Below are 16,009 nucleotides of genomic sequence, written 5' to 3'. Positions count from 1 at the left end.
CTGTAAGTGTGAAGGAGAAACTGATTTGTCACACACAAGAAAGTGGATGTGGAAGTGAGGCGTTGTGGCTGGAGAAGCTGTCAGTCAAATATTCGGTGATAAATTTGAGCCAAACCACAGAGTGTATCAGAACAGAATCGTGTCAGACATCTCGTATCGGTCTGACCTGCCCCGCCACACGTTCACAGTTAACTGAAACACTTATTGTTACTTATGCGGAAACATTAGCTCACCATTGACGAGAGTAGAACAGCTGAGGAACTCGTGTGAATCAAGTCGAGGTTCAAGCCACAAGAGAACAAGCCGACAGCTGCAACATTCCCCCAATAAATCAACTCAGAGTTTTATGAAGCAAGCTAAAATCAATCGATATGAACTAGTTCAGTTTTGGGACGCCGATTGGAGCTTCTTTTAAAATGAATTTAAAAAATGTGTGAAAGGAAATCTGCCAGACTTACCTAGAAGGCTGCTACATGTCAGCTACCTAGTCTACATAATGTCTACATATAGTCTACATAATGTCTACATATAGTCTACATAATGTCTACATAATGTCTACATAATAATATGAAAGCATTAAAATGATCCACATAATGTTCATGCATACATTCACTGCAGATGTTAATATAAATATCTTGTTATACTGTGATTGTCACGTTGCTTGATTTTGGGGTTTACACCTTTTATCTGGCGCTCTGGTGTGTATTGATTTAGAGGGATCTAACTGAATACCCCTCGCCTTACCTTTCCCTGTAAGTGTGAAGGAGAAACTGATTTGTCACACACAAGAAAGTGGATGTGGAAGTGAGGCGTTGTGGCTGGAGAAGCTGTCAGTCAAATATTCGGTAATAAATTTGAGCCAAACCACAGAGTGTATCAGAACAGAATCGTGTCAGACATCTCGTATCGGTCTGACCTGCCCCGCCACACGTTCACAGTTAACTGAAACACTTATTGTTACTTATGCGGAAACATTAGCTCACCATTGACGAGAGTAGAACAGCTGAGGAACTCGTGTGAATCAAGTCGAGGTTCAAGCCACAAGAGAACAAGCCGACAGCTGCAACATTCCCCCAATAAATCAACTCAGAGTTTTATGAAGCAAGCTAAAATCAATCGATATGAACTAGTTCAGTTTTGGGACGCCGATTGGAGCTTCTTTTAAAATGAATTTAAAAAATGTGTGAAAGGAAATCTGCCAGACTTACCGAGAAGGCTGCTACATGTCAGCTACCTAGTCTACATAATGTCTACATATAGTCTACATATTGTCTACATAATGTCTACATATAGTCTACATAATGTCTACATATAGTCTACATAATGTCTACATAATGTCTACATATAGTCTACATAATGTCTACATAATGTCTACATATAATCTACATAATGTCTACATAATGTCTACATATAATCTACATAATGTCTACATAATGTCTACATATAATCTACATAATGTCTACATATAGTCTACATAATGTCTACATATTGTCTACATATAGTCTACATAATGTCTACATATAGTCTACATATAGTCTACATAATGTCTACATGATGTCTACATATAATCTACATAATGTCTACATATAGTCTACATATAGTCTACATAATGTCTATATATAGTCTACATATAGTCTACATAATGTCTACATAATGTCTACATATAGTCTACATAATGTCTACATATAGTCTACATATAGTCTACATAATGTCTATATATAGTCTACATATAGTCTACATAATGTCTACATAATGTCTATATATAGTCTACATATGGTCTACATAATGTCTACATAATGTCTACATATAGTCTACATATGGTCTACATATAGTCTACATATGGTCTACATAATGTCTAAGAACACGATGGTTGTTATTTCCAGACGACTCATCAGTGCCCAGTTTTCACCCGCCTCATCCTGAGTGTTTCATTGGTGTGTGAATCAACGGGAAATGTTGGCATGGACATGTCAGGGATTCAGGTGTTATGTCTTTGGCCGGCTTTTGACACACTGACGTTTAACACATATTCACTATGACTTACTCAACATATGTCTGTACTTATACACAAGTCTCGAAGCGTGTGTCAGGATAAAACACTACTGTCCAAGGTCAACAGTCTGCATCAGTCAGAGACGCTCACATGACACATTGGGGAAGCCCTTAAATGGGCATCAGTCTGTCATCAGATGTTATAAATGATTTTGTCTACAGCGAGTTATTTCTTCACAAATGTGTTAAAAATCTCTTTTACTGAGAGAATCCGTCCAGGTGTGTCACATCAACATGATTCTGACACAGGTTAGTGTTGGACCGACACTCAGTCATCAGGCACTGAACCACGGTTATTTCACAAGGCGACGATTTCTACCCTATCAGAGGCCTTTCATTTAAGAGGAAGTGCAGTTTACATTTTGGTTGAGTGTAATAAAGAGCCACAGTGAAGAGTCATTTCAGCAGAGGTCTGAGCTCAGTCACAGTTAAACAGTGTTACAACATTATTCCGTTCCGTATGATTTCAGAAAAAGCTGCAGCAAAGTTCCACACCTGAGAAGCTGAAACCACAAAATATATTTTGAGACTCATGGCTTTAAAAATCCCTAAAATAAAACGCTCACCACTTGTGATGAAAATAATAATTAGTTATTAAAAGGAAGTTTCTGAGCCGCACTGGACGAACACCAACATAAAGATACTCGAACTTTGGAAGCTTTCTGACTCAGACTCGGATGAAGTGTGTTTCAGACAAATGTGGTACAAGTCACAAGATGGAAATACTCGAGTACTTAGTTACAGTTCTGTCTCCTCTGCTCATCCTCTGAGATAACCTGCTGCAGGGAGAGGTGGGACAGCGCTGCCCTCTGCTGGTAAACTCACATTGCATGCCTCACTGTTGTCTGGTCTGTGTGTAAGCAGGAGGGAAAACACTCGCAGCGCCCCGTCACACTCCTCCACGGTCTGGTTCACCTCCTGGCAGCTGGTCACCACCGTGTAGAAGTGGGTCGGGACGAGCGGGCCGTCAGCCGAGAACCTGGACGGAGGTCAGAGGTCCATGAATAATAATGCAGTTACCCGTCGTTTGATGTAAGGTGCATTCATCAATTTAAAAAGAAAAGATCACAGCGCTCCACACTCACTCTTTTATCTTCTCCGTGGTGTCTCGCAGGCCGTCGTAGTTGAAGTCAAAAATGGGTCCCGTGAGGACGTTGATTCCGTTGTTTTCCTCCGCGTAACGCCTCAGCAGCGTGCCCTGCAGGTAACTCCACACTCCTGCAGAGCAAAAGACAAATCAGGGCTGGATGCAGCTATAGAAAGCAACAAGTGACCTTCAGATGAGCAATCATCAGCCTCTGATGCCATTCAGTCTGCTGCTATAGGATGATTGGGATGCGATCCAGACCACATCTGGAGGCGGTTCATTGTGTGCAGAGCTTTGAATCTATAATCAAATATATATATATATATACATATATATAAACATAAATAATTCCTTTCCTTTAAAGGTAGAAGACACGACTGAAGACCGGAGTAAATCTGCTGATGACAGGCGGCTGAATGAGGCGGATTATAAAGAACTGAGTCAGCACTATCGATCAAGCACCAGATTTCACTGAGCCCACCTGCTTTACTTTAGATTTCAGAGTATTGTCAGATGTTTCTGGTCTGATCTAAAGAGCGGAGGTGAGGCAGCGCATCTTCTAAAAAAATCTCTGAAGCGTTTGTTGTTGTAATTCTCATTTTGGCCACACGAAGCTGAGGTGAACGTGTTTAAACAGGACTACTAGTCTGTGCATGTTCTTTCAGTCAGAGCACTGATGAACGTCAGCCTCTCGTGGCTGAAAGAATTATTACAACAACAAACCTCCTCCTTCCTTTCTTTTATCTGTCCCACGATGAAAACATGTTTCAGGATCTTGGAAAACATCTTAAGATCAGACGTGAACACGACGTTCAACACGAGACAAGAACTCCAAAACTCTTTTTACACTTGTTAACAGGCAGTGACTGATCAGTGATGTGAGAACGTATTCAGTCTCTAATCTCTCTGTCTGAAAGCGATAGTCCTCTTTGTGATTATTCTAAAATGATGGATCACCTTTTTTTTCACAGGTTTCAGATATAATGTGGTGCAGTTTCACCCCGTGGATTAAACACCTGTGTGTTCTGAGTAAATGAAGTGTGTGACTCACTCTTGAAGGCCGGGTACATGGGGACCGTGTTGGTGATGAGCGAAGCGTCATATCTGGACTCTGGAGACGATGCCATCTCTGTCGAAAGGACACAAGATGGTATCACATAAAGAGTCAAAGCTGTTGTTTGTTTCTGATCTGGATCTCCGTGGAGGAGCAGGTACAGGTTCACAGAGTGCAAGGAGCTTTACATTTTATATAAAGTAGATCACCGGTTAAAGACAGCTGACCAGAACCTCAACCGATCCAAAACAAAGGTCCAGAGTGTGATATCTGGTGACCTTGTTTCTCCATTTCAGTCCTAATAAAGGAGATACAGTATAGAGTCTCTAATCCAGTGATTTCAGTTTGTCTGTTCACCAGGTTACTAACGAGGTCCTGATTGTTGGAGTTTTCTCTCCTGAGGTTAACGAGGTCCCGTGTGGGCCTTGAGGTCCTCAGCAGTATTAGTTGTTTGGCTTTGGTTGGGAACAGTAGGTGCCAGTCTATCTCAACACTGTGGTGTCCAGGGTCACAGAGACCTGTTGCTGCCTTCATAGACATAATAGATAGCTTGTTGTTGACGGTCCAATCTGCGTAAACAGACATCTGTGTCTCCAGACTAGAACATGCTGACAATAACACCTCCATGGGTAAAGACATTCTCTGTGACTCATTCTGGGCGTGTAGTATTTGTGCTGTTATCTTGGGGTTTAAAGTCGATCCACCAGGATGAGTTGGGCAGAATGTGAGACCGACTCAGGCACTTCTGATGAACTTTGAGAGTGTCTCTAATTCTCCTTGGCCAAGTGTCAATAAATAATACAGCATAAGACATCAGAGGCTCCTGAACACTTTCTGAACTCCTGACCTTTGACCTTTGACTTCAGCAACTTCTCCACAACACTGATAAACTGCATTTTTTAATTTATACTTTTCTTGTGTTTTTATTTTTTATTCTGTTTGCCTTTAAAAATGTTCTATAACGAGGCGGCCGCCCCGTGTGTGAAGCCCAGGGTTCGACTCTGACCTGTGGCTCTTTCCCACATGTCGTTCCCCGTCTCTCTCTCTCTCTCTCTCTCTCTCTCCACATTTCCTGTCACTCTTCAGCTGTCTCTGTCAAAGAGTTCTATAAATGAAATAAACTTGAATATTTGTGCTGCGATCTGTCAAACAAAGCCGCGTCCTGTGCTCGTCCTGCAGGTTTACCCGGAGGGAAGAGGAAGCCGTAGGTGAGCTCGTCGTTCTGGTTGTAGGTGGTGCAGCTCTGACTGTGATCGGCCGACACTCTGGAGTCGACTCGGACACACTGAGCGCTCGGGGAAACCTCCGGAACCGGAGTCAAGTCCTCCTGAGAGACAAAAACGACATTTATATATTTAGTCTGAACTCAGATAATCTGATGTTGGATTGGACAAGGACGTGTCGAGTGCAGAAAAACAGAACACATGTGAACACACTGTCTCTGTGTATGATGGTGTGCGTTTGCATGTGTGAGCAGCTGCGCCTTGTAAACCTGCAGCATGTTCCTGTAAACACCAGACAAACACGCGTGTTCAGTCAGAGACACAGAGTGTGTGTGTTTGGACATGTTTGTGTTTATTTTTGCATGTTTGTGCAGCGCCGCTACGTTCTGCACCAACACACACACACACACACACACACACACACACGCTGTCACTCACTGTAAACACCATGCAGTGCGTGTCATTACAGTGGGCTGTGTCAGACTTTTACAAGCTGCCACCTGATTTAACGTCATGAAAGGCCGAGAGTCCAGAGCTGAAGCAGAACCTCGAGGCTCACAGTGCAGCTTCATTAATGTGACTTTATTTCAGTTTGTAGACTTGAAGAAAAAGAGAATTTCTGAGTTTGTGTCTGTGCAGTCTACTCAGAGTAAAACCTTCTAATGTTCTCGCAATGAAATGACAAAAATCTGCGATAAATGAATAAAGGATGGATTATTAATCCGTCTCTGAAACTTAATTTAACTTAATTTTCATAGACAATAATCTCACAGATTTTTGCATCTGTATGTATGTTTATTGGAGCTTTAAGCAGAGTTTCAGGAGCCAGACCACACCTCACAGTTCTCTAAAAACCTGCACACCCATCTCCTTCCTACTCTCCGTGGGGCTCTGAGGGGGCTCCGTCATACCCAGGTGCTACGGATGATTCCCTACCGAAGCTTACCCACAACGCGGCATCGACCGAAGAAGTACAAGAGATCACGCTTCACTCACAAGCTTTAACTTAATTTAAACGTCTCGTGTTGATGGTTTTTGTGCATTTTTGTGTCACACGTTGCTGACCTGAAGTCATGAAACGTTCGTCGTCACGTTGTGTAAAAATGAATTCGATGAATATTAACACAAAGAAGAATGTTTGAAATACAGTTTTTTAAAGAAACGACGTGTTGAAGGTTGTAAAATGTCTCCAGGTAACGAATGTGAATTCAGTGCAAGAGTGTGTGTGTACCTGTCGCGGCAGTGTGTATGCTGTCCACAGAGGCATGGCGAGCTCTTTGCTGTACCCGCTGATGAACTCCACGTGATGAAGCAAACTGTACCGAGTGTCGAACATCACGGCCGGACGACCAAACGGGAGGTGTGTATTGTCTGCACACACACACACACAGAGTCAGTTAAATCACCTCCATATTAAGAGTCCAAAAAGCATCAGTCTTAAAGCAGAGAAAGTATTTCACTAAGTCACCAAAAGAGGTCAACAAAGTTGCACTTTAATATTGAATCTGATGGTGGAAACTGGAAATATGGCCTCAGCACTGAATCACACTTCTAGACGTCACTTCTCTTCATCAGACTGAACTTACTGTAACTGTAGATTCCATCCGGTGCAGGACTGAAGGCTTCAATGATCTCCTCCACTTTGTTCTGTAACAGAGAAACACACATGACGAGATGTTTTCTGCCCCCTGTTGGACGAACGTTGGTTAATGCAGCTCGTGACGTCACCGTCCTCCTCTGACCTCATCGTCACAGCTGCAGCCCAGGTCGTAGGTCACGGCGGCCTTGGAGTCTGACGCCGGTGACGGCGCCGTCACTTCATCCGGCATGGTCGGGTGGTACGGCGGCTCTTTCAGCATGTCGTTCAAGCTGCCGTGCGTCCCATTGTTGGGCGCCGGCTTCAACCCTAGCAAGTCTGAGACAGAAGAAGAGACTTAACCATGATCTGACCACACAGACTCAAGCAGGTCATTCTTTCTTAAATTAACAATCATGTTCTCACCACACATGACGTTGTATAATTCTATATTTTCAAACTCTGGCACTCTTTTCTGGAACTTGAAGCTCGGTCCGTGACCCATAAATATGGTCTGCATGAAGGAAAGAAGAAATGAACACATTAAACATGTAGTCCTCGTCTAAAACATCTGTGTTACACCTGAAGTTCTTAAACAGGCGTGAAACAATTTGCCGATGATGGTGTGGTGTTTCTTGCTGTACGTTAAATGTTCAGTTACAGATACAACACGTCATGTCAGAGTGTCTGAAGCAGCCACAGTACCCTCATGCTGGTTATCTTGTTGTCAAAGCCATGGTCTCCAAAGAAACCACAGCGAGTCCTCAATTTTTCTGGCATTTTCCTGAAGCAAACACAAAAATATAAAAACATCACAGAGCAGTCTGTGAAAGATCTGTGCAACAGTTTGACATGAAAACTCCAAAATCATGAATCTGTCTAACTATTAAAAGTCTGACACTTCAACAACGCTTCAGTTTAATTGAAAACACCCAACATATCATGTTAGGCGTTACTAATAGCATCCACTGACTCCTCACATAAATACATTAAACATCACATGCATACATTTTCTACCCACGCCTCATCCTCCAACACGACTGCACGAAGTTACTGGAGGTTGAGGTGAAGGACAGGTTGACGGGGTCGTGTGCTATACACTATAGGTCAGATTAAACATTAAACTCAACATCTTTGGACTGACCAAACAAAATCACCACATCACTTTGGACTTTTGGACATTTTGTCTCTATTTTTACCTGGCGATGTGCCACTTCCTCTCCATCAGCAGGTGGACGTCCTCGATCCTGCGGTTGTTGGCGAAGTGAAGCCTCTTGGGTAAATGCTGCTTCAGGTATGGCTTAAAGTGCTGAGTCGGCATTTTGCACTGAAATAACAAAGATGAACGACCTGACCTACCTCTCTCTCTGACAGACAAACATGAGGACAGTTATGGTTTATTACTCACAGTCAGGTTTGCCACGACGACTTTTGGGTCATCTGGAAAGAAAAATATGTTGAAATAAAGTTTTATTTATTTAAAAAAAAAGAAAAGTCACATTCTTGCGTCACTCTTATCTTACACGTGGTGGATTTGGGGTCGCGGGGTCGTATTCGGCCCAGTGAGCCGGGGATCAACATGATCTCGTCGATGTTGAGCGGGTAGCTGCTGAGAAACTCGGTCCGATCACAGTGAGCCTCCTCCATACCTGAGACACAGAGAGAACAGCCACTGAAAGACTTTCCTCAAAGCTAAAAACAGCTGTGTGTGTTTTAAAGGTTACACTGTCAACAGCTGACACCCCGACTGTTTCTTCCAGTTCAAATGACTCAGTGAACAACAAACAAGGTCTAAAGAGGTCTTTAAGACTCATCTTTGTGAATCGACAACACCCAACGAGACCTGAATGCTTTATTTCATTCTGTTCGCTCACCGAGTCGTCAGCCTCCGCTCCTCTCCATCCTCCTCTGGGGAGTCACTTCTTCACAAACCTTCTTTGGGTTCTTTGGGCATGATTGTACCACGTGTGTCCAAAGTAAGCCTGAATTTGTCTCTTAAAAGATTCTTTTCCGAGTCAGTTCTTAATACTTTGACCATCACAATCAAAATGTCATCCACCTGTAATGTTTGGAGGTGTTAGGAAGCTCTTGTTTTTGTAATTTGGGTCAACTGACCCTTGAGGTATCGTTATTCGTCTTGCAGGTTCTCATGGATCGAGGGTTGTGGTGGCGCTTGCTGCTGTCTAACATCTTTATGTTTTTACTTTTTAACCTTTTAAATAAAGTGGCCAGATTTAACTAAAAAACAGAGATATAACGAACACGAAACATTATATGGAGGTCATACCGTGGTCTCCTACGATGATGACGTTGACACAGCGATGAAGGTTCATCTGCTTCAGACCGTTCATCAGCTGACCGATGATGTTATCGATCTCCCTCAGAGGGTTATCGAGCTACAGGCGGGAACAAAAACAGGATGCTGAATTAAAAGATGTAACGAAGCGACACACACACTTTCAGCAGCTTCATTAGACGTGTTTCCATCCAAACGTGTCGCAGACTTGACAAAATAAAACATGAATGAATGAATGCTTGTGTCTTTTTGTAGTTACTTAGACAATCAGTAGGTGGCGCCAATTATTAAGTCAGAAAACCAAAAGAAGGGAAAGCAACGAAAAACAGGATGAGCCAGGTGACCTTAATGTTCGCCATATCACAACAAGGTGTTTCCATCTCATGTTAGGAGCTTTGACTCTTCACAAAGTGAAAACTTTTTGCTCTTTCCATCAAAACACATTTATGGGAACATACTGTCACTTCTTGACCCTCACCTCACTGCTCAGCGGTCCCAGTCGATGTCCGAAGGTGTCGGGCTGCTCTGAGTGGACGGCGTAAACATACGGCCTGAAGAGAGATGACGCAGTTTCATCGTGATGAACATTTTGAGGTCACCATGATGATCAAACACTTGACTGAGTTTGTCGTTTCTGACAGTGAACGTCTCACTACTCTATAAAAACAACTTATCGTGCTCGTGACCCCTTCACTGACCCGGCATCTGCTCAACACCAAAAACAACCGACACGCCTGAAGAAATATAAAACACACAGCACTTCTTACATAAATCTTTCCTCCACGTCAATGTGGGTTACACAAAAAGCTGTGTGTCAAAAAGCAAATCAGTTTTTCAAAGTTAGTGAAGTAAGTGCATGGTTTGCTGGTTTGGTAGTTGCAGTTATGCCATCATCTCAAACTTACAGAGGCTTTTGTTTTAAACCTTTCCAGGCTGAGGTAGCACTAACTGATACAGATGGTCCATTTGTTCCATCTTTAAACAAACTATAACCGGGGATCAGAGCTGCAACAATTAGTCTTTTAATCAACTGGTTGCCAACTATTAAATTATTTTAAAAAATGTCCAAATTCTCTGACTTTTTTTTGTTTTCTTTCATCCTGAATATTTCTGGGTCACCTTGAACATTTTTCACAATTTTCTGACATTTTATGGACCAAACAACTATTTAATATGTTATCAATTAGTCGACAGACTAATCGATAATGAAAACAATCGTTAATAACTCCAAATGTCTTGATGAGATTTGGATCTGATGCTGTGTTTGTGTTGTCCTGTGCTTTTCTCAACGGCTGCATTCAGTTAAGGTGGCACAGGTCCAACGGCCTGCTGCCGTTCATATTGTGTTGGCTCTCTGTCTTATTGGGACACTTTATTGGAACTGAGCCAAACATTTGGTGTAATTAGTTCAACCTGTGCTTTTTTCTACTGCAAGTCAGAAAAAAGTTTCTGCCAGAAAGAAACCTACAGCCCTGATTCCAGAAAGGTTAGGACGTTGTGTAAAAACGTAAATTTAGCCTGGAGGACACGATTTGAAATTTGATTCAGGAGATCACTTCCTGTCAGTCAATTTCAGATGGACTTGGGTGAAGTCATTCTACAGACATGAAGTTAAGACGTACCTCTCATCATCAGGCAGATGCAGCCAGCGCAGGATGGTCAGAATCCTCCTCTCCAGAGGAATAACCCTGGAGATAAAACATGTTGAAGGATGGTGAAGAAGGAGGAAGTTAAACTGACGATTATAACAGATTCTTCACAGTTTAAGACTTGTTGGGTTCAAAGAAGAATCATCGTATCAATGTCTTTTACCACTTTGTCTTCAACTTTTTGACTCGATTCAAATGATTTTCAACAAACTCGTGTTTCAGCTGCTTTGAGTCTTGAATGGCCTCTGTTGTGACCGAGTGTGTCGGGTTATTGTCCCGTTTCTGCGTGTTTGGATCCTTTGTCAGTCAGTCTCAGGATGTGACGAGTGCTCAGCCTCTCATGCCACCATGTGATCGTTATGTCATGGACATGCAAATGTTTTCTGAAACAAATCTGTGCTGCCGTTTAGGTGGAATAAAGAGAAAAGAGTCTTTAAATGTTTGAGCAAAGATGTGACATTATGACACAAGCTGAGCCATGTGGTCAACTTTGATCAGATTTAAAGGGTTTTTAGATGTTTTGGTAAGTACAGCACGTACACTGGGTTTTTAAAGGTCTCCGTACTACAAGTAGAAGTTGAAGAATCACTTTAAATGTTCTCCAACACTTCATGAGATCTTTCAGTCTTATCTCTAAACTCAGCTTTTAGGATATTAACCGGTTGTATAAACGTACAATAATCCACATTCCACATGGATCGTCGAGGTTTTGTAAGTCACTGTTGCGGTGCTGCGTTCAGTGTCTGAAGCTATTGAAAAATATTCCAGTACTAACTTAAGTACCAAGGCCAGAAGAAAGTGGCTGCTTTCACTCCTTGTTTCTCTGACGTGATCCAGATCTGAGAAACAGAAAAGACAGAAAGAAATAAGAAATACAACGTGCCTCCTTAAGCAACAGACAAAACACAGTGCGATGCTTCACCGTAGTAACATCCTTTATACGACCATCATGTGTTTCTACTGATGTTTTGGGAGCATACCTTTCCAGTTAGTATGCAATAAATCAGAACACATCTTTTGAATCTCTGAATCCAGGATCTTGAAATCACCGTAATGAACTGAGAGTACGTAAGAATGCAGCAACGGAACAAGTTCAAGCACCGTTTCTTTGGCGATGGTTTGTTTAGTTTGAACCGACTCCAATCCAATCACAAGCTCATATCTCCAGTTTACTCACAGGCTGTCCTCCCCACCAGCGGTGGTTCAGTTTCTCTCTGGTGCGCAGGCTGAACGTGGCATTAAACACCGGGTCGTGCATGGTGTTCCCCACAATCCCGTGAGACTCTGGGTACAGACCCTGCAGAGAGAGAGCAAATGTCGCCATGGTTAATATGTTAGAAAGCAGTCCTGCAGCAGCATGAACAGGCCTGTGGGACCTTTTGAACGCAGCTATTGGCAAATATGTGTATTGACTTAACCTAACGTGGGAGGACATATTACCAACCAACGCTTTACTGTGATATGAACCAACCAGCGTCACTTACTGTGGCTAGGGTGTATAAATTTGGGAAGGTCTTTGTTGGGTAGACTGGTCGCATGTAAGGCGCTGACGTACCACACGCACCTGAGAGGAAACACATGTAAACTTTCATTCTTTGGCAACCAAATTACACGATTCACACAAATCAGGACTTCTGCATTACTAAGAAATGGAATATAAGACGCACTGAGTTTATGCATGTTGGGGATGACGGATTTGCCCTTCTTCAGGTAGGAGGCTCTGAACCCGTCGACGGACAGCATGATGAGGGGAGGACGGATGAAGCTGAGCAGGACGACAATTCACAAGTAGCAATTGTGACATTGTAGAACTGTATCTTTACACCAAACATGTGAATCACAGCATTTTGTTTCAGTTGTTTAGACTCACCCTTTGGGACATTCGGCGCTCTTGATCTCCTCGCACTCTTCTTGCACCCACGAGGTCTCACCTCACATGGAAACAACATCACAGAGTATTAACCTACTTCCGTGCACTTTCATTCTCCATCTGTATTTGTCACGTACAGAGATAAAATAAAGATAAGCACCTTTGCAGAGTGACTTGTAGTTCGAGCAGCAGTCTCCTTTTTCCAGACAGTCCTCAGAGCAGTGGCAGGCGTGGTCGTCATTCCTCACTTCCCCACAGCGATCCTGAGAGCACTCGAAACCTCCCGCTGAGCCACGGGAATACAAAATATATCACTTCATTAGAGTAAAAACATCACAGCGAGGCTGACCACACGATGAAAGACAGCACAAATGAACGCACTCAGCACTGGTAGCTCATGGCTGTGAGCTGCAATAATCAGAATTTGGAAACTATCCCAGCGCTTAATGTTTTCAAGCCAGAGTCTAAATGAGCATCAGATGATTGGCTAACTCTGAGACATCTGTCATTTATCAGTGTAATACAGAAAGCACTAATCTGGTTGTGTAACCTTCTGAGTACTGCAGCTACTGTAGTACTGCTGCTCCAAACACACTTAGTAACTCCATTACCTCTTACTGTTTCTGATGTAATGCACAGAGAAGCAGCATCAGTACATGTGTACATTTATCTTTTTACTTCTTCCATCTAATCTAAACCAATCACAGCATTACTCACACACACAGTGTGTATATAAGTGTATGATAACTGGATGTTTCTGCAAACCTTGACGGAAACTTTCAGAACATTTTTGAATTCGAGCTGCTACTGACGTTAAACCACGCAAACAAGAAAAACAACCATATATGCTCCTTTAGTGTGAGACCTGACCATGAAAAGGAAACAAACTGTTCAGATGAACTAGAAACGACTGAGTGAGAGCACACTGTCCTCAGCTGTAAACTGATCACGGGAGAGCAGAGGCACGCTGGTTTTATTTAAGCAGTGACGTCTTTTTTGAAGAAAAACTTCTTGCCTGCTTTCTTTTGTGATGAACTGTCAAACAGTGCTGGACAATAATATGTCAGTGGAGGTAAAGAGGCAGGACTGACCTGTTTTCAGGCAGATCTCGTCGAAGTCGGAGCAGCAGCTGTAGTAGGTTTTACACAGATTGTCACACCTGCATCCTGGAGGTTTGGCCTCCTCCAGCTCAAAGCATCTCCCCTTACAGGAGCCCGCTGAGCTGACCCACTCTGAGACGACTGCAGGGGGGAAGAGGGCCACAGTTAGACATGACTGCTGCAAACATACTGCACTCGTCTTCAGACATAAATCTGATTTTGCTTTCTTAAGATGCACACATGTTATTTGCTCTTTAAAGGAGTGTACACACAGATTAAACTACAGAACCAGAACATACTGCAAACAACTGGAAACTGAAGCAGCTTCACTTCAGTGCACAATAAGAACAAGGCCTAACACAACTCATTACAGCAACATGATGTAACTAGTCACACGTATTTTATGGAGGAAATGTTTTACTCAACTCTCTGTGATTCACAGAGTTTCCTGATGCACAGTGAGTTTTACTTGCTGCTAAAGGTAGTTAGCTCAATCCATGCTGTCCAAACTGGGAGGTTAAAGCACAGGAGTGGAGTTGGTGTTTACACCGATACTAAAATAGCTTTGGACCCCGAGATTAAAGAGGTTTTCAGTTAAACAAAGGAGCCAGTGTCGTGCCAGAACAGGAGCTGGGTGAGTGGGCAATGTAAAAGACTAAATCTGGGACTGACTTTTAGTCGTTGGCGAGCGCTTGGTGAAATAAAAGTATTTCCTCTTCAGTGCTACAACATGTAAACCACTAGTTTTAAAGTGTGTATAACGTGATGATTGAATGATGCTTTGTCTTGAATCAAACCTCCAGGCTGGTCTCACCTTTAGTGTGAGGTGGTGGGTTGTCTCCTCCATCTGAAGGTCTACTGGCTTGAAAAACATAAGCTCTGCTGACATCAGTACCCCACAGGCAGAACACAACCACTACCTGCAGAAAACCACACCACATGTTACAACAACACACATTAAAGGTTATATCTATGAGATTTACAACATTAACATAACAGGAAACAACCATTTGCTTTTTAAAGATATCGTGGAGTCAGCAGAGAACAACCTCATGCATGATCACGCATGTCAATCCTTTTAGTGTGCAACTGAGAACGGTGACTCAACCAGTTTTTTATTAGATTGGATTAGATTAGATTAGACTTTTTTTATCCCACAACGGGGAAATTCACTTGTTACAGCAGCAGAAAGTGTAATATACACTACAGAAGTAGAATCAAATAAAAGAAATGAAATATCTATAACCTACACAACAAACTCAACAACAACCTTCATCCAGTTCAAGTACTAACAAAGCTGGTTATGGTTTAGTTTCATTTTGTTTCTGTCCAGTTTGGATGAAGTTACAATGTTCTGATACTGTAAAACGACCCGTGATGTGATAACGGCTGTTTCTGCTGAAACAAAAGGTCTGTTTCTGTTGGCCTGTCAGACACTCGGAATAACAATCTGAGCCTTTGTCTCCAAAGATCGGCTTCTGTTACGTGTAGGTTACGTTTATTTCGACCAGGCCAGCGTTGATGATTGTTGGAAAGACTAACGAAGACGGTAAATTTAGTTTCAGCCCAGTTTGAAGTTTGTTTAACATCTAACAGACAACATTTAATTTAAATGGTTATTTGTTGGCTTCATTAATGGAAATCTCCATCCACTTTCCACTCATGCAGGTCAAAGGTCAGGCTGTGAGTGGAGCCTCAGTGTGAGGATGCGACCCAAAATAGAAAGATGGCCACGATGCTGCCGTGTTGCCCTAACTAGGAGCTTCTTTTCTCCTCCTCTGAAACATTCATGTTCACATCTCACCAAAGGGGTCAGAGGTCAACGGGGCAGCCAGGAATGGCAACACTGGAAAGGTTGAGTGTCGTGAGAGTCCACCTCCGTAGGGAGGGTTGAAGAGCCCAGTATGGACCAACTACTAGATAAAGGTCCAGCTCTCACCAAGGTTACACAATGTGCCGCACAGAGCTGATTAAGAAAATCCACAAGCTTACATCATGATAAACAGCAAACATCATTGAGGTCAACATCGTTTAATGTAAGATGACAGAACTTTCTTGGTATTAATGAGGAAAAGAAATTGAGCTCAGATGAGGAAGTTCAT

General features: G+C 42.6%; 1 protein-coding gene across 1 annotated transcript in view; it reads right to left on the bottom strand.

Moving 5' to 3' along the window:
• enpp2l (ectonucleotide pyrophosphatase/phosphodiesterase 2-like) overlaps positions 1-16,009 on the bottom strand; it is a 29,137-nt gene that overhangs the window by 11,817 nt on the left and 1,311 nt on the right. The window contains exons 2-24 of the mRNA XM_019277164.2: positions 14,722-14,827; positions 13,899-14,048; positions 12,968-13,093; positions 12,808-12,868; positions 12,605-12,702; positions 12,422-12,501; positions 12,115-12,234; positions 11,721-11,776; positions 10,911-10,976; positions 9,767-9,839; positions 9,280-9,388; positions 8,516-8,641; positions 8,401-8,432; positions 8,192-8,319; positions 7,698-7,776; positions 7,419-7,506; positions 7,159-7,331; positions 7,003-7,063; positions 6,648-6,787; positions 5,379-5,520; positions 4,191-4,268; positions 3,138-3,270; positions 2,878-3,031 (exon numbers count right to left, since the gene is read on the bottom strand). Coding sequence (XP_019132709.2) covers positions 2,878-3,031; positions 3,138-3,270; positions 4,191-4,268; positions 5,379-5,520; positions 6,648-6,787; positions 7,003-7,063; positions 7,159-7,331; positions 7,419-7,506; positions 7,698-7,776; positions 8,192-8,319; positions 8,401-8,432; positions 8,516-8,641; positions 9,280-9,388; positions 9,767-9,839; positions 10,911-10,976; positions 11,721-11,776; positions 12,115-12,234; positions 12,422-12,501; positions 12,605-12,702; positions 12,808-12,868; positions 12,968-13,093; positions 13,899-14,048; positions 14,722-14,827 — 2,379 coding nt within the window. The remainder of the gene's footprint in view (positions 1-2,877; positions 3,032-3,137; positions 3,271-4,190; positions 4,269-5,378; positions 5,521-6,647; positions 6,788-7,002; positions 7,064-7,158; positions 7,332-7,418; positions 7,507-7,697; positions 7,777-8,191; positions 8,320-8,400; positions 8,433-8,515; positions 8,642-9,279; positions 9,389-9,766; positions 9,840-10,910; positions 10,977-11,720; positions 11,777-12,114; positions 12,235-12,421; positions 12,502-12,604; positions 12,703-12,807; positions 12,869-12,967; positions 13,094-13,898; positions 14,049-14,721; positions 14,828-16,009) is intronic.

The sequence above is a fragment of the Larimichthys crocea genome, chromosome XIII (genome assembly GCF_000972845.2).
Source record: "Larimichthys crocea isolate SSNF chromosome XIII, L_crocea_2.0, whole genome shotgun sequence".
Classification (NCBI taxonomy): domain Eukaryota; kingdom Metazoa; phylum Chordata; class Actinopteri; family Sciaenidae; genus Larimichthys; species Larimichthys crocea.
This window is presented reverse-complemented; position numbering and strand designations above follow the sequence as displayed.